The sequence below is a fragment of the Mustela erminea genome, chromosome 7 (assembly GCF_009829155.1).
Source record: "Mustela erminea isolate mMusErm1 chromosome 7, mMusErm1.Pri, whole genome shotgun sequence".
NCBI classification, from domain to species: domain Eukaryota; kingdom Metazoa; phylum Chordata; class Mammalia; order Carnivora; family Mustelidae; genus Mustela; species Mustela erminea.
In genome coordinates this window covers 76141408-76167641 of record NC_045620.1, presented here as the reverse complement: position 1 = coordinate 76167641, position 26234 = coordinate 76141408, and the positions used below count along the sequence as shown (strand labels likewise).

Here is a 26234-nt window from a genome sequence, read left to right as displayed (position 1 = left end):
ATTCACAACATCCCTAGAAGGTAGAAGTTTTTACTCTCCTCTTTCTACGGATAAGAAAACGGAGACCCAGAGAGGTAAGGTAACTTGTCAGAGGCCAGACAAGTAGAAAGGAAAAGCCAAGGATCAGCTTTCTCACAGGGGACCATCCTTAACTGTGTAGTCTTGTCTCAAGAGAGCACTTGAGCTCACCATGTACTGTCGGTCTTGCCCACGTCCCAAAGCCTATCCAGCCTCACGGAGCCTATCTGCTGCTATGTCTTGGCCTCCCACCCACCGGCCATACACTGCAGCTCACTGGGAACCCTCCTCACCAAAATGCCAGTTCAAAGCTAAGGGGTACCCTACCCAAACTGGGTCATACATGATCAGGTCACATTTATGAGAACATACTATTTTTGGTTTTTCTATTTTCAGTTATTAGACTGCTCCTTCTGTGTCTGAGCTGAAGCAAGAAAGAAAAAAAAAAATCACTTCAACAGCAACTTTTTTATACTTGATATAAATATCTTTAATATCCAGTCATTAAAAGTGCATTAGTCTCTTTTCAAGGGGTTCCTAGAGAGCATAATAATAAAAATTTTAAGAGGCAGCTCAATCCCCAATTGGCATAGATCCTAGAGTCTGGATAGTCAGACAAAAGTCATCTATCTCTCCTCTTCCTCCAACCTCCGAGAAAAAGGCTGTTCCTAGAAGAACTTTTGTTTGAAACACAGGTAATTTTAGCTTCAACTCTTGGCAGCACTAAGAACCTGCTGCCAATCACAGCCAAATCTCAAGTCTGCATAAGACAAAAATGTGGGTCCTGGCTGCTACTATGCCACCCTGCAGCCCAACCCTCCTGAGCTTAAATCTACAAGGTGGGACTGAAATACAGGTAAATGTAAAATATTAGCTTAATATCCTCATAGCAGACAACAGAGGCCTAGACGAAGCAGTGAGCTTGAACTGAAATTCTGGACATGCACAAAGCACATTCAAATGCTTATTTCTTTTTATAAATAGTAGTGACCAAGGCGATTCATTTAACAGTCATTGGCTGGAAAAAATTGTAAAGCCCTACCCCAGACTGCAGAGTCAATCGCCAGGTCTTCCCCTCTCATTCCCTTGATTCTGTGATGTTACAGGCTCTTTACATTCAGTTAGCAACAATTAATTTGCAGTAGGAGGCTTACCATTTCCTAAGATGCTAAGATTAAAATGACATAATAAGGAGCTATGACGTGAGTGAGATGGCTTTCCAACTGTCAAACCAACACAAAACTAGGTGCACTATTATTTCCTCTCTGGAGGAAAGAAGGGACCTAGCATTTATGCCCTGCTACTCTTAGCCAGCTACCCATCTGTTAAAAGTAAAGGGAGGTTCTGAGAAATGAAGTAAAGCTGTCTCCTAGAATATGCAGCTTAGGAAGAAACTAGAACCAGAATTTGCAGAGTGTGTCTGGTTCCGAATTCGTGTCCCATTTACCATACAGGATGCTCTTGGGAGAATTATTAGTGGAAATGCAGGCTGCTCACAGAGGAAACCAGGAAACATGCAGGTGCACGCAAAGGACATCTTGACATCTACCAGAGAGGGCTACATTTACTACCTTCTACTTTTGTAATACACACAACTATATCAGCAAGATACATATCTAGAAGATTTTCCTTGTTCTCCTCCCAAATCAATGTTATATGCTCCCTTTTGGTGTGAAAGGCACAGAGAAGGATTCCTTCCCCCTGTCAGACACAAAACCACAGTAAGGTCCTCTACCCCATTATAAATAGACTGCTATTCTGCAAGAATAACGCCAGCATAGAATCACCAGTAGGGTTCAGTCATGCAGCCATCCCATAAACATTTACCCAAAGTCCTACCTATGCCCAACATCAATACGAAGGGACTAGAGATTGTTTCTGTCTTCAAGAAATCTGAATTAGACTTGGAAGATAGGTGAAAAAGAAACATTAAAATTGATATAGGCACTGGGATGCTATAGAAAGCCAACGATAGAACTTTTAGCACAGAACAGAAAAGACAGAACTTGGGCCAAGGCTCCCAGTGTAGGATTCAGCTGGCAGGATCCAGAAAGTGCCTGGAGACAAGTGGCCAGTTATGACTGGAGCAACTTAGGGTGGGAATGTACTAGAGCAGGGAGAAGCAATCTGGAGAGGAGGTCGAAGAGCTAAACTGGGTCCAGATCAGGTAGGCCCTCCTGTGCCATTTACAACAGAATGTTTTTTCCAGAGGCATAGTGAGGCCACTGTCCATGTGTTAGCAGGGAACTAACATGATCTGATGAATGTTCTAGGAAGATCACTCTTAGAGCAGAATGGAATGGGGAGATATTACAGATTAGCAGAACACCTAGGCATGTGGCCCAATTACATGGGTCTGAGCTAAGGAACAGATAGAAAACTATTTAGGAGAATAAATTGCCAAATTTATTGACAGTCCAGGATGATGGGCAAGGGAAGGGATGGGGTAACACCCAGTACCCCAGTACCCCAAGCAGGACAACCATGATACCTTCACTGGAAGGTCAGAGCTGGGTGAAAAAGATGATAATTCTAGATACTTTTCCTTAAGTGTCTCTTTAAACCATGGTTGCTTTAATTATAACACTCCTTATAGTATAGCACCCCTAGTTAAGATTTCATTATTTATAATGACATTATTTACAATGACATCCACAGGATATTTCTTAAGTAATTTAAAAAATAAACAAATGGCTTGACCCACAGTCTCTAGAATAAGGAAATGCAGGAGGAAATGCACGTATCCAAAGCAAAGAAATAAAGCAGTGAACACATGAGTGAGAGAGCCCGTTTCTGCAAATGCAAATCCAGAGAATGGCCAACATGAGCATGAATCCTACCTCGGGGGTTAACACCCCCAGCGAAAACTCTTACACCAATTCCCAAAAGATGTTTGGAGCACAAGTCCACGTTGTCTTCCACTCATTCCCCTAAAGGGAACACTTACCATTATAAATGTTGACAGAAGATCAACTCTAAATACTAGTTTTAGTTAAGAGTTCATCTAAATTTAGATGTCCCAAGGAAGAGCAGTCATCTCTAACTCAAATGCCCTCAGGGACAGTCAGGTAACAGAAATCAGTAAAGCAGACTGGATACAATGTAATAGGGAGTGAAGAGAACAGCAAACAGAACCAGTCTGCTCCCTTTGTTGCTTTCAAAACATAGTTGCCAATCTTTGTATAATTAGCCTACCAAGAGGTGGGGTATCTGGCCCTTGCTTCTCTTTCCATCTTGGTGAATTTGAGATTGCTCAAGCCAATAGAATATAAGAAAGTGACACAGCACAATCTCTAAGGCTAGGTCCCGAGAGGCCCTGTGGCTTTTGCCTTATCCAGCTTCATCTTGGATCACAGAGTCCCCATGTTGAAAGGCTGCCATGTTGCAGAACATGCCTAGAAAGAACACATGGAAAGCCTGGACACTGTATACTGATTTTGGGGGATTCCCAAGGATCCCCAAGCTCTCCTGGCCCAGGCACACATGTAAATTTACTACTCCTCCAGGTGATTCTGGTTCCCCAAATTTAAGTCACCCCTGCTGAAGCCCTAGCCACTATGGACTAGAAACAAACCATGCCCACCATGCCTTGTCCACATTTCCAACTCCCCGAGTCCATGAATAGAATGAAAAGGTCCATGTCTTACAGCTCCTAGGGCCACGATGGTCTGTTACACAGCAAGAGGACACTAAAGTCCCTCAAGGGAAATGTAGCCCCTGCTCTGTTCTCGCTGATGCTAACCTGAGAGTGAGCAAGGCCAGTGCCTGGAGATCCTCCCATTAGTTAAAAGAAGTCAGAAGCTTAGATTTGTAGGGGACTTTTTCAATTGCTAAAACACTAGGTGTGCCAAACAAAACATGATTAGGACTGGATTTAGTCCTTGGCCCACCAGCGTGCGACTCTTCATGTAGTATATAGATTCTACATAGAGGCCAAGAGAGGCACCCTTGATGACAACCACTTTCAAAGGGCACACAGGCAGTGGTTCAGACCACCTCACCATCACCCCTTGGCACCGGACCAGCTGTGGCTGCTGCTTTTCCTTGGGGAACACCAGGCAAGAGTCAGCTCTAGGAAAGGCTGAGCAATTCCCCAAAAATATTCCTAAAAAACACTCCCGGATTTTCTTTGGTTTTCAATCTCCAATGGATTAGGTCCTAGGTTAACACCTCAAGCCACGGTGAGGACAAAAAAAGCAAAGGACAAGTTTGGAAATCATAAATAGGAGCTCAAGGGGCACTCCTGGGATCCAAGACCCACAAAGCAGACCAGGAATTCAGGGGTGGGAACAAAGGTGAGCACGGAGAACACCACAGCAACTCAATAAAAAATAAATGTTTAAATAAATGGATGGATAAGGAACCATTTCAACAGATGACTTGTCTAACCTTCCCTTACACTGCGTTCTGGCACCTTCAAAAACACAAAGCCACAACCTAATCTAAGTTCACGTAATGTCTAGAAGTCACTAAGTCCCTAAAATAGAAATGACCAATTCTCCCAAGTTTCTGTACCTGATGGGGACCAACCACTACAGGTAGTTCATTACAGTTCACTGTAAATTAAAACCTCTGCTCAAAATAAAAGTATTAAACAACATGAAAAGGCCATTCTTATTTACTTAGTAGGGAGTCTTATATACAAGCCAGCATTGAGTTTCCAAAGAAAGAAAAGAACAGACTCTTATTTGCATCTTTGTAATTTTTACAAAGTACCACCCAGACCTAAATTAATCTTGCAAGTGACTAGGGTTTTGTTTGTCTGTTTTAATTTTCTTTATAAGAAGCAAAGTAAAAAAGTCACATGAGACTAGGCAAGAATACTTACTTTCAAATAGGTTGCATTCAACAAATTAGCATTCTGTTTACTTTCTGTGAAATCACTGTACCACAGCCATCTGCACGAGTGAGCTAGGATATAATTACCCTATCAGGACTGAATATTAAAGATGACTTGGAATATGAACTCAGATCACAAAGTCAAAACCACCACCATTCTGTGAGCTGGTCAGGCGGCCTTCAGAGAAGGATGGCTCCAAAGGGCCAGACTCTGACCCCGTGGCCTAAAGATCTTTCCCCTTCTTTTCTGCCTGCATTAGACCCCATTCTCAAGAAAGCCCTTAAAACAGGTGAAGAATACCAGCTATCTCCGGTCTGGATTATAAATGAGGAATTTTTGAGATTTGATATGGGGTACCAAAGGAATTCTGGTTTCTCCAGTATTTAGGAGTGGAGGCAAGACCATGAAGTGCCAAGAGTGGACAAGTAGATGGGAGGGAACACCCTGGAGACCAAGAGCCAAGGCTGCCGGCTGTCTGAATAAGGCTCCTTTCTCCTCCATATCCCTTCTGTCACACATTCTAGGCGAGGCTGGAAGAGAGCAATGTGGAAAGCCTGCTGGTCATCTCGAAGACTATAAAAATCACTGTGAAAGCTTCGGAGTCAAGCTGAGCTCAAGAACATTGCTTGACTTCACAGCAAGGGCTTCACCATGAACCCAATAAATTCTAAAATTCTACGAATCAATCCAGGCTTGTCTTGATTTACATTAACCTAGGATTCCGGGAGCAGTGATAGCAGGGAAGGTAAAGGACCCATTGTTGCTGTAATGTATCCCGCTGCTTCAAGACACTCTGCGACAGTGAAGCTGTATCTTTGGTGATTTCAGGTATCTGTTGGTAAGAGATGAGGCATATGTTTGCGTGTACATGTGTGTGTAAAATGGAAAGGAGATACCCAGGACCAAACTACATTTTATAGATAAAAGTAGCAATTTTATTTTTTCTGTGCTAATAAGATTTAGTATGTTGAAAACTATTAAAAACTAGGTGTTGGAGCATGTGAGTGGTTCAGTCATTTAAGTGTCCCACTCTTTTTTGTTGTCACTATTAAGATTATTTATTTGACAGAGAGAGAGAGAGAGAGAGAGGTCACAAGTAGGCAGAGAGACAGACAGAGAGATGGGGAAGTAGACTCCCCGCCGAGCAGAGTCCAATGCAGGGCTAGATCCCATGACCCCAAGACCAAGACCCAAGCTGAAGGCAAGGCTTAACCCACAGAGCCACCCAGGCGCCCCTAAGCATCCCACTCTTGATTTGGGCTCGGGGTCACAATCTCAGGGGCCTGGGATTGAGCTTCATGGTCAGGCTCCCTGCTCAGTGGGGAGTCAACTTGAGGGTTCTCTCTCTGCCCCTCCCCCAGCAACATTTGTGTGCATGCACACGTGCACATACTCTCTCTCTCTCAAATAAATCTTAACAACAACAACAAAAAAAAACTAGCTCTTAAATAAACCTTCCTATAAAGAACTCCTATAAGACAGGCAATTAAAGGAAACTCAAACTTAACCTTTTCAAAAAAGAACCTCACTGAGGTCACGATAAAGATCACATTTACCTAATTAAGCTATTAAAATAGAAATCCTGCCCAGATATTTCCATAACAAAGGAAGGAAAAGGGAAGGTGCAATAGGAAACAACTAGGTGTTTGGTGGCTTCAAGGATAAACATTGTTATACTTATGTAGCAAATTTTGTTACTTTCTTAAGGAAAAAAAAATTAAAAATTATCAGCACCTGGGCACCTGGGTGGCTCAGTCATAGCTGAAGCGTCTGCTTTCAGTTCAGGTCATGATCCCAGGGTCCTGGGATGGAGGCCCAGTTGGGCTCCCTGCTCTGTGGGAAGCCTGCTTCTCCCTCTGCCACTCCCCCTGGTTCTGTTCCCTCTCTCGGTGTGTCTCTCTGTCAAATAAATAAATAAAATCTTAAAAAAAAACATTATCAGCACCTCAGCAGTTATAGGTAGAGGTCAGCAAAAGCTGGGTTTCCTTTACAGAATTTCTATTTTGTTTCCTCTCTAACCCCAGAAGGAACCACAAAACAAAAACACATGATAGAGACCAAGGAGGAAACCTAAATGTCCATGATTTCGAAGATGTGCCAATTTGAATGTCTACCACGGAAAAAGAAAATCCCCATGCCTACAAGTTAAATTAAATCCCCATGCCTCCCCTTACAGATGTGACCAAGCACACACATTGGGTGATGAGAAGAATTCAGAAACGGTGTTGGGGGGACCATCTATACACTGGTCCAGAAATCTGGCTGGTGGGTCCAAATGTTCGCTTCTGGTGTCCTTGGGTTGGAACAAATATATTCCAATTTTATAAAGTCAAATCTGTTCAAGTAAAAGCTAAGTGTGAACAAAGCAGGTGACAGTAGGGTTGCCCCAGCTGAAGGGTGCCAGTGGTTGGGGTGAAAGGGGTGGCAGAGCCTGTCTATTCCCCCTCGGTCGCTTCAGCCTGCTCCCAAAGAGGCTCCACAGACCTGCTAGCGCTTCAAAAATGATCTGAGACCTAGCATACAACACCACAGGCTAAAAATGAGGTCACAATACCAAAGTGGAAAAACATCAAAATGAATGAAATACAAAGGCTAGATTACGTTAATTTTCCTATCTCGATGAACCAAAGGGTCAACAGGCTTCCAGATCATTTTTCTCTCTTTATTGTTTTAACAGAATTAGTTTATTGATTTTTTATTTAGCGCTATCTTTCTGCCTTCCGGCAACTGGGCCATATTTTCCCCCAAATCTTATAACATCTTCATTACTGACTCAGAAGAGAGTGGTCAGAAGATGGATTTTCTTAATGGATAACACTCACTGTAAAACTCCTCCACTAAAAGGAAGTAGTAATTCAGCATAACCTTTAGTAGAAAAAGACAAAATAATGAAAGAGCTTTCTATGACAGCATAAATCTGCGTATATAGAGCTTCGATCATCGTAAGACCGCTTAGCCCATGAACACTTAAGAAGAGAAAGGAAAAACCATAAGAATTAAATGGAGTTATAAAATCCCACCAAGAGTTTAGATTTTTGTTTTTGTTTTTGTTTTTTTCAAGCTAAGAAACCTGCCTTCCAGGTCCACTTCATTTAATTACAACGTTTAGAGAATGAAGAACATGTGACGTTTCTCCCCATTTGGACAGAACCCTGCCAGTAGAAGGACCCACGCGCAACATTTAATACTCTGTCTATCCCCTATTTACTTCCTAAAAACTATCTGCCACATTCTAACAACGACACCAGCACAGATCTGCTCAGGTCTTCATCATCTCTCCAACACTGTTTGCTCAATTTTATCTCTCCAGACAACCCCCCGCCCCCCGCCGCCCTGACTCCTGCCACCTCATGCCCGCTTGGCCAGATTCAAGCTCTCCCTAGGATTCAAGTTCACAGCTACCCTCCGGAGGAGGCCAGCGCTGGCAGGGCAGCCCACAAACCATCTCCCAGACCCACAAAGGCCCATGGCGCCAAGAGTTCATTCTATTTGGTTCTTAGTCTTATACCTTCACGGTCACTTCCAGCCTTCCTTTACGGACATGTTGGAATCCCTAGCATGAAGGGGCGGTGAGTCACTTTCCTGCTCTACCTCACTCATTATCCCCATGCTGCACCCACATGAAACACACATTAGCTGCTGAACCAATGTGCATGCTCTTCCCCACCACCTCCCATCTACACACGCAACAGTGCAGAACTATACAAAGTGAGTAAGTCATGAATGGAATGTGGCATTCTACTGCCACACACACTCACAAGTCTCCCATCAACTCACGCTTTCCCTGTCATTTATGTTTGTTTTACTATGTTGTTTATCACAGGACACACTCTGATTAGCCTTTAATTTGCTGTAATAAATCTCTATTATCCCTGGCATTGCTTATTTCTTGTAGCTGCCTGATGAGTCAAGGCAGTGATTTACAATGAAATTGCTGTAGATTTTTGCCCTTCCCCACACTTAACATTACCCTCCCAATTTCATTCAAAAGCCTGACTCCAAACTCGTTCAAATACCAGCTATAAAGTAAAAGGATTAAAATGAAGGAGAAAATGTCTTCATTCTGTCCAAAGGTTTCAGAGAAAGACCACTGAAATCCAGTTAAATGGGACATAACCTCATGTGAACAGCCTGGTGTCATGGACTGGTCACCGGTTTACTCTCCTGGAAACTCTAGTTGACAGCCATACTCTTCCACCTAGGGCAGAGATAGCAAAGAAACTTGAGAAAAATCCAGTCTACTGTAGAGTAGAAAATGAAAGCCCTCATCCTGACTTTCCAGAGCACTATTCCACTAAGCAGCGAGAGAAAACATCTAAGAACCCAACAGAAGGCACGTGATTCACACACAGCCATTCCCCCGTGGAGACCCTCCTTAGCAGGAGAAACCAGAGATCAGGGGACTTTAGAACTGTACAAAGACCTAGTCACCTCTACGATAGCCTCTTTAGCTCCTTGTTCACCAACAAGTTGTTCAGACTCCTCAGGGTGGCCACTTCAAAGGGGATGGGTCCGTTTTGACATTGCTAGAACTTCTGCAACTCTGACAAGGGCCCTACAAGGCACAATGAACGGTGCTGAGAGCACATTAGCTCAATGGTCCTCATGCTGTGCCATGCACAGTGAAGTTTCCTCTTGAGCAAAGATGCCCTCTTGGATACCATCCTCACTGCTCTCGGTTAGGAGCCCAGCCGCAGCAGCACAACCACTGGAGGAAGACGGGAGAGGTAGCAGACAGAGAAGGGAACCCCCAATCTAAGCTGACCAGCCCCACAGACTGATGGATCCTCTTTCTTCCTGTCCTGGGGAGAAAAGAGGCAAGAATCCGGTAGTAATACCTGGATTGTGATTCGGGGCTTCCACTGGGTCACACAGACCATGCATCAGTGAAACTCCATTAACTCTGAGAATTCTGTTTATCTATATAATCTGGGTGAAACTGGATTTCCTGCAATAGCAAGGATAAAAATAAAGTTCCTAAATGTACTGGATACTGGAAATGTACCTGGTGTTGCACTGTTAAATCTGAACTCTGGGCTACGCATTATTCCAAAAAAATTTTTCAAGGGAGATGCAGCAATACAATGTTGCCAGCTGTTTCCTTTGGGAGAAAGACTGTCCTTTAGTAAACAAATTTTTCTCCTGCTTTAAATGTCCAAATGATCTTCTAGGAGATAATGGCGTTAGATGAGGATTATTATTTTAGAATCCCCTCCTTAAAAAAGTAAAAAGTTGGCAATTCCAAGTTTATTTTTAGGTCTTATGTATCTGGAAAATTTAAATTCTGGGACTATGAACTTACAAGTTCTCTATCGGGAGCCCCTCACTTGAGGGAGAAATTATTTTGCCTACAGAAGTTGGTGGTGGACTAAAGGTCACATAGCAAAAAAGTAGCAAAGTCAATTCTATATATCCGAATCAACAGCTAGGCAATTGATGCCTTTATTTAATTTTTAATTTATACTGAATTTGTGGGGACTTCAACAATCCAGGGAACTCCATGTGAACAACTTTGAGGTCATTTTCTCTATGGGTGTACTTATGTAACTGACTCTCTTCCAATTTTTTTTTTTAATTTTAATTCTTTTGAGGATAGTTGACACACGATGTTAACATTAGTTTCAGGGGTACAACATAGCAACTCAACTTCTCCATACGTCATGCTCTGCTCCCCCAGAGCACGGCTGTCACTGTAGAGCAACACTATTCCAACCCCACTGCCTGTACTCCCTCTGCTGTACTTTTTGGTCCCGGGACTTATTCATTCCCTAACTGGAAGCCTCTATCCCTCACCCCTCTACATCCATTTGGCCCATCCTTCCATCCCCCCTTCCCTTTGGCAACCACCAGTTTGTTCTAGCTATAATTCTGGTTTTTGTAGATTCATTTGTTTTGTTTCAGATTCCACATATGAAGGATCTATTTGTCTATCTAACTTACTTCATTTCCATACGTTTTCCACAGTGGCGGCACCAATTTACATCCCCACCAACAGTGCACGAGGCTTCTTTCCTCACATCCTTGCCAACACTTGCTAGTTCTTGTTTTGATACGAGCCATTCTGACAGGTGTGAGGGGACATCTCACTGTGGTTTTGATTCGAAGTTGCCTCATGAGTGAGGCGGAACATTCTTTCAGGTGTCTTGATGCCTTTTAAGGTTAGCGCTCTAACTCCATGAGAGATTTTATTTTTAAGGATTTGTAGACACATTTTAGAAGACCGGTCATTTCTACTCACACTTAAAACAGAATTTGGCTAAAGAAGGTTTATAAAGTCCTTTCACTGCTGTAAAGCTTTTATGCCATACACCAATTTAAGGATGGCTACCTACATATTACTTTAATATGTGGGTGAAATCCAATAGATACTTACAAATAGAAAAATAACCAAATTAGCTTTGTGAATAGGTGTGATAGTACAGCTTAGCTCTCTTTTTAAAATGAATGCTTCTTGTATAAACAGCTATAGACTCCAGTGAGAAAAAGGTTTCAATCAAAGACAGATTTATGTACTAGACCAGCCAACCCCAAAGTGGGCCATTTTGAGAATGCGCCAGGTCAAGCCAAAGAGATTAAGGGTGATAACCTCGTGGCACAGAGCAGTATGGCAAGAAGGACTGAAGTACTAGTCTTCAGTGTAAGTGTTCAAGGGACACTATAGAAATAAAACATTTTCAAGCCCGCTCTTCAGCAGATTTTGAAAAGCTTGATGGTGCTAAACAGTTTCTCGTGAACGTCATGATGCTGTGGGAGCTGTTCATGGCAAACCACCTGGATATTGTTGATTTCTAGACCCCTAAGTGACCCTAATGCTAAATGCACTCTCTTTCAAAGTAGCCTCACATGTCAAACATACAGGTAAATTCAACCAGTTCCCCCCACGGCTCCATGACCAGGGCAATTTTGGTTGGTCCCCAGGTGCCTGTTAAGGACATGTGCTACCAAAACAGACCCTTTGAATCTTCATGGCCTTGACCCTCACACCACCTTTGTCTGCTAGCTCCTGCTCTTTCTTACCCTAAACTGACCCTTAGCTCACTTTCCTGAGAGCAGCATTTCATCCATCATCTGCAGATAAGACTATTAACTTGCCTTGCAAGGTCTTCTTACTCTGTTTAGGTGAACTGGCACTTTCTATCTAGGGAAAGAGAAGAGATGCTGAATTAATGAGCATAGTTAATTTGAATTCTCAAGAGTGGTTCAGCAGACCAGGCTCCTTCGAACAGGAATCTGCAACTCAAGATATTTGACCTTTTAAAGGCTATCAAAAGTGTAACGTAAGTGTACACTACTTCTGCCTATAGTAGCATAAATCAGAGTAACTGGCTTAATTAGTTTTGTTTGCAGCAAGCTGAGTTATTAAAAAACACAACTCCTTGAGAGCAGTTGGTGTTGCCATCTGGCCCACCCCCTTGCTCCTGGTCTCTCTCCCTTCTGCTCCTTGCAGTCCAGAAGCTGACACTTCTCCAGACACACAGTGTCTTGGCTGTGAATGCAAGTGAATGTGTGAAGACAGGAATAAGGTCAGTCCATCGTCCCAAGAAGATTTATCTGGAAGGGATATGGCCTTAGAGTGAGGAAGAGTCCATGTGGGAGGAAAAAGGGCAGTAAGGGGCTAGCCTGAGGCTAGGACCTGACTACTCCTACTAAGACCACCTTTTAGGAGCTGTCCATGGAGCTGTGAACCCTGTACCCCATCTGGCCTAATCAGAGGTTCCCAAGCAATAGGTACAACTCACCTGCTAGACCAAGTCCGCTAAGCCCGAGTCTGTGGATGTTCACCTTGCCTCATTCTTATCATTGCAGGGCTCTGGTTTTCAGGAATTTCCAACAGCATGGAAGGAAGAATGGTTCTCTAGTCCCTTTAGGATCATTACTATTAACACTACCCCTACTTCAAGTCTATAAGATTAAAGGTCTTCCTTATAAAATGAATTCTGTGCCCTGTGAGTCAGCTTGATTTTAGCCTTCTGCTAACTGGCAACTGGCTTTGGAGAATTCATTGAACTTCTCTTAGAAGTCAATTTTCTCCTTCAAAAATGGGAAAGTTGAACCAGATAAAATACAGAGTATTTTACAGATTTAAATTCTAGGATTCTGACTTCCTGAGCTAAATACAACCATACTGTCCCAATTTCTTTCAATTTTTCAGCATGAAGATATCCATTCTCAATCAAAAACATACACATGTGTGTATATGTGTGCATACATTTGCATGTAAATATTCATTTAAATATTTACATTTACATGCAAATATTCATTTACATGCAAATCCATCTCCTAGTTTTTTTTTTTTTTTACTGGCAGCACACACCACACCCCCACATACAATTCATGCTTCTCATCATTTATGAACCAACTAGCAATTATGGGCATTCAGGGAGCTGTAGCCATACACAATCCAAATGAGGGATTTCTTCTAAAAGCGAAAAGACCCTCTAACAATTGGAAGGAAGGAGATGCCTGGGTGGCTCAGTCAATTAAGCATCTGCTTCCGGATCAGGCCATGATCCCAGGGTCCCGGGATGGGAGCCCCACATGGTACCTCACATTGGGCTCCCTGCTCAGCAGGGAGCCTTCTTCTCCCTCTGCCCCTCTGAGGTGCTCATGCTCACCCTCTCACATGCTCTCTCAAAAAATAAATAAATAAATAAATAAATAAATAAATAAATAAATAGTTTAATGCAATAATAATCACACCGGGCTAGAAAAGTCATCTCACTGAGGAAGCATCAGAGACTTTGAGTTTGTGGCCAAAAGTTAACCAAAATGTTCTATCCCTCAACTGTATTAGCCGGCAAAACTAGTGCTATAAATATCTTGTTCACAAGATTTTTTAAAGATTTTATTTATTTGACAGAGAGAGAGAGAGAAACAGTGAGAGAGGGAACACAAGCAGGGGGAGTAGGAGAGGGAGAAGCAGGCTTCCGGCCAAGCAGGGAGCCCGATATGGGGGTCATCCCAAGACGCTGGGATCGTGACCTGAGCCGAAGGCAGATGCTCTAACTCCTGAGCCACCCAGGCGCCTCTATCTGCAGGGTTTTAGAATGTAAAGATTCACCACTTTCTTTTATGTACCTGAAAATGAAAGTGAAGGGGTATAAATATAGTCATCCAAGAGTGAAAGTCAATCCATTTAACGTTCTATTAAATATGCATACTAGAATACAAACTACAGTGTGGGTATGGGCATGAGTACAAAAAACTGAAATAGTCTTTGAGAATCACCAGACCCAATGCTTCTCCCTAATATATCCTGTCTTACAGAAAGGCCTACATAAGGATCTGAAGGAAAAAACCTGAAGTTTTCCCTTACCTGGTAATTAAATCAATGCCTAGTTCCAATCCATGTCCAAGACCACATCCCAAGACCTTCCATCATTTCCATTAGGATTCAGGTACAGAAGCGCTATACTATCCCTCTTTGTTAGGCAAGAACTGTAAATGACCACCCAGCCATGTGTGAATAACCCAGTTCCTGTCTTTTATGTTAAGGACACAAACCAGTATTGCCTTCCTAAGAGTGATAATGTAACTTACGATTTCTCTGCCACTTTCTCTAACACCTCTGCCTCTCTCCTCTTAAGGATGCCCTATCTCAGAAAGAGAAGCCACTTTTTGTATCGGAAACTCAGGAACAGCACTCTCAAGATGAGGCCGTTTATGTCAGGGGCAGCAGTAACCAGAACCTCATTTTTCTGCAGACTGGAGACTTCTATAACAGAGCTGAGATGTCATGCCTGTATTCTCAAGTGTCCCCAGGTCTACTCTTGCTACTGAATCTCACATTTCCTAGAACTCTTGAAAATCTGCTCTTGTCACAACATGAAATAGTCTTAATTTCTTATTCAGAACGTAAAATATTCTTTATTTCCTAGAATCAAATTCAAGATCATTTTTCAAATGAACACTATTTTCCCCATAAACATTATGGACTAAGATAGTAGTAAGGGAAACTTGGTTGTGCCCAAGTACCCAAAAAACAAACACTTCTGAGTTCTTATAGTACAGAAACAGCAGTTATCTCAAATATAATCAAGACCCAGAAAATAAGCCAAGAGGAGCCCTAAAAAGCCAAAGTACTTAATGATGTAGGACCCATAGACCATGCACTATAGCTCATGCATTTTACAGACAGAAGGAGAATTTAAGGTTCTTCACTCCGATTTAAAAAACAATTCTAATCAACGTGGTTATCCACTTTCCCAAGGTATGACCAGCCAGCATAAAGAACAGAATTTAGAAACAGCAATGAGAAAGAAAGTTAAAGTCAGGCCTGCTGAGGGCAGCAGGGAATACTGCCGTGGGCAGGTGGGTGCTTGAAGTGACCAGAAGTCTATTATTTGAAAGTAAACACGGAGCAAGAAAAGAATAGCCATGTGGGGCTCTCTGATGTAAGGACTCATGGTTCTCTCCAACATAAGACTGTGAGGCCTGTAAGCATCAGAAGTGGCTAAAGTTCATGAAGTTTGAGAGCCTAAAGTCATAAGTTTGTCTGGAAAATTTACTCCATCAAGTAAACACTGGCCAATGGGATTACACAAGTAAAACTTATTATTTTTAAAACTTTGGCAAAGTTTATCTTCACGTTCTTTTTTCTGACCAGTGGATCTTGACTAAGTCCCTACACCGATGCTTCCAGAATAATCTATCGTCACTGTGAGTGAATGCGTAGAGCCTTCTATCAGACTCCTGTGTTTGTACTCCTGTGATGCTTCTGAAAAGGTAGCCAATACTCACCGTAACTTTGCACGTTTTCCTGCTTGGCTTTAAATTACTTCCGTTAAGAAAGTAAATGAATCACTAATTTAATGATTATTTTTTTTTTCTGTTAGATCTTCTGGCAATGAACCAAAAATACAAACATTTAATTGACTTCAACGGGGTCTAAAGAACATGACTGCCATCAGCTAGAAGGGGTTCGGGACTTCATAGCAAAAACTGGCTTCCTCGAGTGGATGGAGGCTGGAGGCCAGATGCAGCTGACACTTGTTTGACTAAACACAATCAAACTGAATGTTTGCCATTGTTCAGGTACAGTTTTATTTATTTACAGAAATATATACACACACACATATATAGATTATAGATACAGATGCTCTCCTTTGCCAAAAAGAAAATGGTCTCCTAGATTTAAAGAATTTTCAGAGCTTTATTATTGTCGGTGGAGTTGAAAACCTTAAATTCTCCCAGAAAAATACCTAAGTCATCTAGGTTTTCCAATGGTAGCTCACTTCTTAGATATTTAGCAATTTCTTAAACTGTATGTCCAGTATTAAGCTTTCTGTGTCATTAAACCAACACGTATTGTCATGAAAAATGCACTGTGCTTCGCACACACAGATATAGTATGATAATTGAGTCTATTTTTCAGAACTTCTTAAACTGATGTCCCATCAAAGTGTGTATAAGGCTACCAAATTACCATACTGAAGCTTAAAGATCAAAAAACGTCATCTTCTCCTTTAACCACTTAAACGTCTGTTCACACAAGAAAAACCAACACTCTAGGGTCCTCAATTTAAATCAGTTCTGGTATTCTGTAACCGTTGAAATTTTCCTCCCCAGAGACATTTAATTTCTATTGTCCAAATTCATTCATAAATGATGTTCTGACTTTTTCTAAGCAAAATAGAAGATTTATGAGAGCAATTACTCATGCTATAGTGCCCCACTACTTAATTTACTGACAACCTTGCTTCAGAGAATTCCTGCTGGGCTCTTCCACACACGGGTTATCCTCCCCCTCGTCGACAAGGTCATTTTGTGTTATCAGCGGTTTTTGTTCACTCATTAACAACCTCAACAGAGAATAAGAAGAAATCTGAAAATTCGGAGTAAAACCTATAAACTGGGCGATGTGACACGTAATATCTTTGGTGGGAAATACTCATTAGCATTGCAGGCATCACACAATCTACACGCACCATTGGCACTCACTAGAAATGGGTTGGAAATTCATGTGCTTCCCTTTTGGTCTGGATGGGAAGGCTTTAAAAAGTAGTTCTGAACTACACATATGCCAGTGTTTCCCCAAGTTAACCTAAAAATCCCATCCACCCAAAACTCAAATTTTTAACCCATACCCCAAAGGTGTTATCTGAGAACCTTGGGCTGGAGATAAGGAATGAAGTTTCACAGTACCTGCTGGGGTCAGTCCCTCTCAGGCACGGAATTCGACAAGAGAAGGAAAAAAACTAACTTTCTTCTTCCCAAGAAACTTGAATTCCTCACCACGTAAGGCACGTCAACCCATCTTATACAGCACGCACTCACGTAAGGCAATGGCTTTCACCTGGTCTGGTCATGAGAATCATCTGGTCATGAGAATCATCTGAGGAGCTCTTTTTGCAACACGCTCAGGGCCAATTCAATACGCCTCTGCCTGTGGGGCCCAAGCTCTGGTGATTATGCAAAGCCCCCACAGTGATTTTAATCTGCAGTCAGGTTGAAAAACATTGCTCTCTCTGAAGCAGTGGTTTTGAATCAGGGACAATCTTTCCCATTCCCTAACCCGTGGAACCATGTCTGGAGACAGCTTTATTCGCCATAACTGGGGCTTGCTCGTGGGGAGAGCCCCATGTGCTGCCAAACCTCTTCACATGCAGAGGGCAACCTATTATAACAAAGAATTATCTGGTCCCAATGTGAGTGATGCCACTGTTAAGAAACACTGCTCTAGAGAAGGAACTGGGGGGAGAAACAGCTTGCTCTGTCTCTAGAGATACCCTCACAAAAGGAAGGAAGGAAGCACTAAGAAGCTTTCAGGAGGGAGCTGGACACTGATGAACCCTGTCTGTTTCCTCATGGGGGCTCTCACTGGCTAGGGTGATGATGAAGGGGAGTGTGAAGCTACTGGTCACTAGAACATGCTCTAGTTCTGAAAAGTAACCGACACCCACCAAGATAGCTAAGCAATTTTTTTAGATGGATGATAAAAAAGAGAGTAACGTTTCTTGTCATCATCCCTTCTCAGTTGCTGATAATCAGCAATATGTGCCCCTAGAATTAAAATAAAGCTACTTTTGGGGCGCCTGGGTGGCTCAGTGGTTTAAGCCTCTGTCATCGGCTCAGGTCATGATCTCAGGGTCTTGGGATGGAGCCCAGCATTAGGCTCTCCGCTCAACGGAAGCCTACTTCCTCCTTTCTCTCCGCCTGCCTCTCTGCCTATTTCTGATTTCTCTCTGTCAAATAAATAAATAAACTCTTTTAAAAAAAAATACTTTAAAAAAATAAAGCTACTTTTATGACCTTTTCAACTAGATTCATAATGCCCAATGGGTGAACCACTTGTATGGGCTTCTGCTCACCAGAATCATGTTTGCCCGGAAGGACAACAACAAACAACAAACAGCTGTTGCTGGAAGGACCTGAGCTCTCCGCATCGCCCACGACCTGAGCTAAGGAGCTCCTGTTAGGGCAGATCTGCCAGCTGATATCTGGAAGCGAAACGCTTTGGTTTCTCTGTGGAAAGGAACACTTTCAACTAAGAAAGTTTGAGCCAACCTTGGAATCCAATGGGATCAGGTAAGCGAATCCCCCGTTCTCAAGGGGACTCTCTATTTGGGTACATGTCTGGATAAAAGTGGCTATTCAACTACTTCATTTACAAATCTGGTGCACAGCAAGTGACTTGAATGAACAGACAAATGCCTTAATGCCTAGATGAAAGTGTTGAATCTACCTCCTCGTCACACACGGAATTCTCTGCAAACTGAAAAACAGCTGAATCATAACTTCTAAAAAAGCAAATGCACTCAAGAGCATGTTATTCAGCTTGGAGGGTTTTTTTCTGTTTCGCCTTGGATTTTGCTGTTTTTCAGTCAGCTGCTAATTTAAACATGGCTATACAGTCTTAGCTTTTTTTTAAGAAAGGAAAAATATCCCCAAATTCACCCTTGTAACCAGTTGGAAATTAAGCTGTTTTAACCAAAGGAAACTCTTGGATACCCAGTTCTTCAACTGCCTCCTGCACGGAGTTTGTAGCAGATTTAAAGATGTCCAAGGCACAGTCAACTAAAGCAGTAATTGTTTTCACTAATGTTCCCTTGCTGTGTGTATGTGTGTCTTTTTGGAGGGAATGTTACAAGACCGTATTCTGCCAATATGTGTTTCTTTTCAGTTTCATTCTGCCACAATGCAGACACACTTCCACCAGCTTTCCCTATTTTTTTCCTTCACTCAAAAATCTCCAAGTGTTCATCTAAAAACACTCATTATCTCACACAAACTATAGATTATGACTATACATGACTCAGCAGATCTACAATTTGGGATTTATCTTGGTATCGGTTCCTACTTGTTTCTAGGCTAGGCCAATGATTCAACCAGAGTGTGGGGGGGATTAAAAATATGACAAGTCATGTCTTACCATCCATATCAAAAATTAATTTGTAGGGTCACCTGGGTGGCTCAGTGGATTAAGCCTCTGCCTTCGGCTCAGGTCATGATCTCAGGGTCCTGGGATCGAGCCCCGCATCGGGCTCTCTGCTCAGCAGGAAGCCTGCTTCCCTCTCCCTCTCTGCCTAATTGTGATCTCTCTCTCTGTGTCAAATAAATAAAATCTTTAAAAAAAAATTAATTTGTAATGGTGGGATACATACAGGCCCAAATTTATAGGCTGATGATCCATAAACACTTCATTGTGCCCCTTCATTTTCTAATTAATTACTGAAATAAAAATGCAATGCCTATGCACTAGAAATATACTTTGGTAAGGATAGCAACTGCCAGAAGATTTGTTACTTATGAGAAAATCTGCCGTAAACATAAGAATTAAATACAGTGTAAAAAAAAAAAAGCATCTAAATACAGTGTCATTCTAAAGAATGCATCTCTGCCACACCAAACTTTTAACTAAATAAAATGGCTAAATTTTAAAAATCATTTGCCAGATCACAAAGTCTATCTGCAATCAGGCAACAATAAGCCATGATGTAATGTCATCCTCATCTAGAAATATACCTTACTTCATGCAAGGTGTTTCTTAAAATTGCACTTGAAATCTTTTCATGTTCTTTAAAGCATGTCTTGATTAAACTAGAGGAGTTCTTTACTTAAAATAGCACTTTGGGAAAGAAAAAAATTGTTTTATAAGTGAACTACCTGGCCCCTAAGTAAGTTTTTTGTTGTTGTTGTTCCAGAGACCATGTTTCCCTTAAACAGTGTACATATGTATTTCTCATGCTCATTAAAAAGTAATGGAGAAATGGAAAAGTCATTAACTTGAACTTTCCCGTTAACCCATTGCTCCCTGAAGAACACGATTCATGGCTAGTGGCTCACCTCATCCATGGCAATGCGACTAAAATATCTTTTTAAATGACTTTCACCTCCTGTGAGAACTGCACAACTGCCACTGCCCACAGCAATCAGGGCAGCTTCTGGCCAGTCCTTGAAAGAGGGAGGGAGGGCGTAGCTAACATAGCAAAAACCCCAATCAGCCAGGCAGGAGGCCTCTGCACCCAGGTCACTTGGCTTCTCCCACCTTCTGCTTTCCAGCCCAACCCTGAAAGCTGCAGCATCCCGTCTTCCCCATCTTTCCAATTCCATCTGCCCATAAAAGAGCATTGGCTGCATTAGAAGCCAAGCTTCAGGAGTCAATTTTCAGCACTAGGAGAAAAGGATTAGGATGAAATGGGCTCCAACAGGTAAATCCCCAGGTATAGTATTGAAAATGTACCCCTTCCCGTTACTCACTGCTCACATTGGCCACCCCCCACCACTGCTCAGAGCTGACTGTGCACGGACTACGTAGCAGCTTTCAAATAAAGCAGAAAACCTCAGGTATCTTGGATGAAAAAAACCCGCAGTTTATAAAAACAAACCTTTTAGTTCCAACTCAACCTTAAGTAACATGAAAGGCTTGGGAGGGGGTTTTGTTTGCTGGTCTTAAGAAATTATTTCTTTTCCCCCTTTCTGGAGTTCAAAGTGATTTTAGAACCAAGACACAGGAAAGTAAACCCCTTCTGAAAGGTTTAGGGTCTGGTTTAGGGCCGTGTCACCAAATGCAGTGGAGATTACACTTTGGAAACCAAAGGAGCGTCCAAATACATCTGTACATTTTCAAGAGGAACATTTAAACATTTGGGAGGCTATCTCTCAGTGTAAAAACATGCTGTTCAAAGTATGCTTCAGGGAATCTGGGAGAGGGTGGTGGGTTTTGCAAGAGTGTGGAAGGAAACCATTTGATATGTTTCTCCTACAAAGGGAAGTGCCCCAACACACGGATAAAATCCTTGAGGTAAGGTAAGGCATAGCTACAGGCATTCAGGCAATGGGGCATCGAGCTTGCTGAGGGATACCATATTTCTTTTCCAATGTTCTTCATAATAAAATTCATTTCTTTACACACTAAGCTGTTAAATGGATTCAAAAACCTTTGGGTCAACCACTGGATGAGAACCCCTGTAGGAAACGGCACACACTAGGAAAATACCCCAGTTCAAGACCGGAAAGCCTTAGCTTGGTTCTCTTTTTCTCTTCAATCTCTACACATCTCACTCTGACCACTCAGAGTCCCTTGGAATTGTCGTTCCTCTCCTTCCCTAACTCCTCACCCACCGTCTTCGCCAGGCTAACTCGGCTGAGAACAGTACAATCCAAAACAAATCGAGGTAAGGAAACACTCGGAGCCTCGAGCCTCGGAAGCACCTGTTACCTCCCCTCCCCAGCCACCCCTCCATCCAGCGCCTGCACTCCTAACGTGTCTGGAAAGCCCTTCATGGCTCTTAACTCTCTAATGAGTCGCCCCAGCCAAAGCGGTTCCCCAGCACGTACTGACCCACCGTTCATGCCACTGTAGACACTCCGGTGATGGGGGGACACGTCCTCCTGCGCCTGTCTTCGGAGAGTACCCTCCCTGCTGCCTCCGCCGCTGCCTCCGCCTCCTCCGCCCACGTGTTTGTGATCGGGGCTCCCCCCAAAATGTTGTTTGAGGTGCTCAGGGCTGGTGCCCCTGGCTCTGGGTAGATGCTCCAGGCTCCCGCCGAGGGCGTGTTTCTGCAGATGCTCGGGGCTCCCTCCGCTGTGCCTCGCGTGCTCCGGGCTGCCCCCGGGCCTGTGCTTCTGAAAGTGTTCTGGGCTCCCGCTCAGCACGTGCTTGGGCAGCGTTTCAGGGCTGCTCCCGGGGTGCGGGGGCCTTTGCTGCTCAGGGCTGCCCTTGCACATGGGTTTGTGGTGCTCGGGACTGGGTCCTTTGAGTGCTTTGGGGTGATCCGGGGTTCCGGCGGCTCGGGGTTTCTGCAGATGCTCGGGGCTGGTGCTGCGGTGCTTGGCGCGCTCGGGGCTGCCCTCGCCCCGGGGCTTCTGCAGGTGCTCCGGGCTGCCGCTGCTGGCGTGGTGCTTGTGGTGGTCCGGGCTGTCGGTGCTGCCGGTGCTGGAGGTGCTGCTGCCGTCGCCCACGTCCCGCACGTAGGGCGCGGTGGAGGCGGTGAGCTGGCACAGGCTGGCCTGGCTGTCGATGGAGCAGCGGCTGCCCGCGCAGCCGGCGCCCTTCTCCTCGTCGAGCAGCACGCAGAGCTCCTTGAGCTCCATATTCTCCTTCACCACCTCCTCCTGCTTCACCTCCAGCTCCTTCAGCTTCTGCAGGTATAAGGCCACTTCCTTGTGCATCACCCCAGCCGTGTAGCGGCCCAGTCTCTGCCACTCCCGGGACACCCTCTTGCCTTTCTGCCGGTCATCATCCAGGAAACAGCAGAGGTCCCTCAGCTCCTGGTTGTCCTCCTGGAGTTTCTGGTTGATATCCTGAAAAGAGAGAAACAGCCATTCAAGGGCGGTACCCAGGTAAGGTGAGACAGCCTCAGGCCCTGACCTCCTGAGAGGGAGACAGGAATTGGTGAATGCTCTGTGATGTGAGGGGCAGAGGTGAGAAGCTGAGAGGCTGCTACTGAGTGTCATAAAAATCACAATAATGGGTCTGGGTTATGCTCCCCACCCAGGGCTTGTATTATCTCATCAGATTTTCACAAACCACTTGGGAAGTGATGATTATCATGGTTCTTTTCTTTTTTTTTTTCCTTAAAGATTTTTATTTATTTATTTGACAGACAGATGACAAGTAGGCAGAGAGGCAGGCAGAGAGAGAGAGGAGGAAGCAGGCTCCCCGCTGAGCAGAGAGCCCAATGCGGGGTTCGATCCCAGGACCCTGAGACCATGACCTGAGCCGAAGGCAGAGGCTTTAACCCACTTAGCCAGGTCATGATCCCAGGGTATTGGGATCGAGTCCCACATCGGGCTCTCTGCTCTGCGGGGAGCCCGCTTCCCCCCTCTCTCTCTCTCTGCCTGCCTCTCTGCCTACTTGTGATCTCTGTCTGTCAAATAAATAAATAAAATATTTTAAAAAAAATAAAAATTAAAAAAAATAAAGAGGAGGAGACTGGACCTCTCACAAAGCTTCACTTGCCCAAGGCCAATATCCAGGGAGTAGCCAAGTAATTTGCAAGAAGACCCTAAAACCAAGGACCCCCTCTCCTGCCCCACCCTCTTCCTGGAAGAAAATGGCTGCTCGGCAACTGAGAAATGCTTAAAAGCTCTGAGGTAACCGGCCTTCCATCAGCACAAATGCAGCACTGCCCGGTGTTCAGCTCCTGACACGGGACCAACAGCCTAGCTCCCACAGGGGACCAGCACAGCTGGCCTCCAGCAGCGTTTCTGTCCCGCACATCTGAGCCCTACTGGCGTACCCTCTGCTCACATCCCAGGCATCCCACATGAAACATGAGCACCACCAAGCTCTTGTGAGATTTTCTTTTCTTTTTTAAAAAATATTTTATTTATGTATTTGAGAGAGAGCACAAGCAGAGGGACAGGGAGAAGCAGGCTCCCTGCTGAGCAAGGAGCCCCCTGGGGGACCCAATCCTAGAACCCTGGAATCATCAAGACCTGAGGCAAAGGCAGCCGCTTAACTGACTGAGCCACCCAGGTGGCCCTCTTGTGGGATTTTCAAAGTCCCCTCCCCAAACTGCCCCTCTCAGCAAATGCCGCTTCCACTCAACCTGCTGCTCTTCCTAGGAGCCTGTGCTGGTGGCTGGCTGCTTCTCCCTCACCTTTCACTCCTGAACTAAGCAGCTCTTCTGGGCCCTACACTTCTGAAATTTAACTCATCTTGTCACCCCCATGCTTAGCATGCTAAAAACCACCGTACTGCCCTGCGAATAAAATGCAGAATCCTTCAAGTCTCCCAAGACCCCAGTCCTCTTAACCCAGCCTATTTCTCCTGCATGAATCGTGGTCTGCTCACTCATTCACAAGGACTTAGTAAGCAGCTAGTATGCGCCAGGTACCAGTCCAGGTGCTAGGAATGTATCAGTGGACACCGCAGCCACCTTGACATCCTACGGCTTTCATTCTGGCAGGAAAAACTGACACGGCATGTTGTGAAAGTGCTGGGAAGAAAACTGAAGCAGGCTAAAAATTACTATTTTTTAAGAGAAGGCACCTCACTGAGCAAACGTGACGGAAGAGGATTGCAGGCAGAGAGAAGGGCAAGGATTTGCCCTGAGACAAACATGGCTGACGTTGCTGTGAGGCCATGGTGAGCACAGAGAGCCGAGCTAGGAGAGGAGGTGGGAGAGAGGAGATCCAGGAGCTTGGGTGTCGGGGCTGGGTAATGCTGAGCCTTGGCAGCCACGGGAAGGACTCTGGATTGGTGGTGAGCTGAGGATAGAGAAGTGACTCAAGAGGTTCATTTTATAAAGAATCACCATCGTTCTGTGTGGAAAACAGATCAGAGGAGGGGACGGTGGAGAGAAGAAAGGGAGACAAGATAAGGTAGAAGCCAGGAGAGATCAGTTAAGAGTCCACTAGGCTGGTCCAGGTAGAGGGAGAGGATAGTGGCTTACACAGATGGCAGCAGTGGAGAAGGGGGGACCCATCCCTTGACCCCCAATTGAGCCCCACCAACACTGGCCTGGTTTCAGGGCCCAAGGAATAAGCCCTTCCCCTCCTTCACTTGGAATGTGTTCCCCTAACCTTCTGTACAACCTAAAGGCCTCACTTCATAAATCACTTCCCAAGAAGCCATCCCTGACCACTACCGCCTATCTAAAGAAGTTGCCTTATACACTTCTACCATAACCCCCTTTGACTTTCCCTCTGTGGCGCTCATTTCAATCACATATGGTTGAATGTGGCTATGAGAACTCACCAGACCCTGGTCCCGAGAATGGAAACCCCATCTATTCTCTCCACCTGTGTGCCCAGAACAGAGCACCCCCACTGTAGACACCTGAACCAAGGAACTTTGAAAACACATTGTGAGATCCCCCTTTATTCTCCAGTCACACATCGAGTAAAGGGACCGTTTCTTGAAGCACCTTGGTGCTTTCTTCTGTTTTCCAAAGCCAGAAAAGCTCCGGTCTTGTGACTCTGTCATCCAACATAGAACTAGAGGCACTTAGAGGAGACCTGAACGCGGTAAACTCAGATTCATTCTAACCCTTTGTCTGACACTGGTGAGAAAATACACTCTAAAACATCTGTCACCCACACCCAGCACCCCCTGACGGTCTTGGGGCCTAAGATGAGAGTCACCCTGATGAAGAAGAGGATTTGTGCAGTGTGGTTTTAACTCCATTTCTAACTCTTGGCATCCTGACTATCGGCTTCCTTGTTTCTGATGCCCTTTTCTTCTCATTATCACTCTCTGACTTCAGGTCTGGCCGTTTCCAAACACCTCCCACGTGGCCTCCCCTGCCTTTGTCTGCCGCTTCCTCTATCTTTCCTCATCCGCCCAAGCCAAGTTCTCTGGGGCCAGACTGATCCTCAAAATCACTCCATCAATGTTCTCTCTCCTGCATCAATCCCATCTTCTCCCCGTTACCAGGAAGATGAATAAACCCTTTGGCCAAGCCAGAAAGGCTTTCTCCTGAGCTCCCTCTTTGTCAGCTACTTGTGCTGCTTGCTTGTATCCCAGCTTCCCAACTAGAAGAAACTGTCCTCTCCCCTACACGAACTTACCTACGAGGAGAAATTCCTCTGAGAAGTCTCCCCTAGCCCTGGAACAGCTTCTGGCCCATGGTGGCAACAACCACAAATGAATGAATGAAGTAACTTTCCCACTTACTGCTTAATGCCTCTAAGGTACAGTAGCTGGAGGACTCATTGGACATCATTTTTTTTTTCCTTTTCCAATGTAGATATCCCAGCTTCTGGGGCCAGACTCCATTTTAAAGTCATCCTTTGTGTAGCTGACGCGCCTGGCATGGCACCTTGTGTACAGTAAATAATATGTGTTTATGGACTCACCAATGCTTTAAAAACCCTAGGCCTGTGGCCAAAACAGGATATAGCTCTGGCTACTGAGGATTTCTTACTATTGTCTCAGTACGCCCCTGCAAGGTTGGAGTATATGTCATAAGCAAGTAAAGGATCTGTT

The 26234-nt window shown here is 44.2% G+C and overlaps 1 protein-coding gene and 1 long non-coding RNA gene across 14 annotated transcripts in view; one reads left to right on the top strand and one right to left on the bottom strand.

Annotated features, from left to right (window-relative positions):
• Positions 1-26234, bottom strand: part of CCDC85A (coiled-coil domain containing 85A) — a 200258-nt gene that overhangs the window by 169349 nt on the left and 4675 nt on the right. For 8 of the 13 annotated variants that reach the window (XM_032352184.1, XM_032352178.1, XM_032352179.1 and 5 more), the window contains exon 2: positions 21646-22603. In XM_032352184.1, the coding sequence (XP_032208075.1) occupies positions 21646-22603 (958 nt within the window). Of the gene's footprint in view, positions 1-21641; positions 22604-26234 lie in introns of all 13 variants that reach the window. The other 5 variants (XR_004287767.1, XR_004287764.1, XR_004287765.1 and 2 more) reach the window with 1 other exon arrangement.
• LOC116595607 lies at positions 6216-11831 on the top strand. Its single transcript, XR_004287768.1, has 3 exons — positions 6216-6227; positions 11075-11081; positions 11777-11831. It is a non-coding gene; the product is annotated as an uncharacterized LOC116595607 (long non-coding RNA).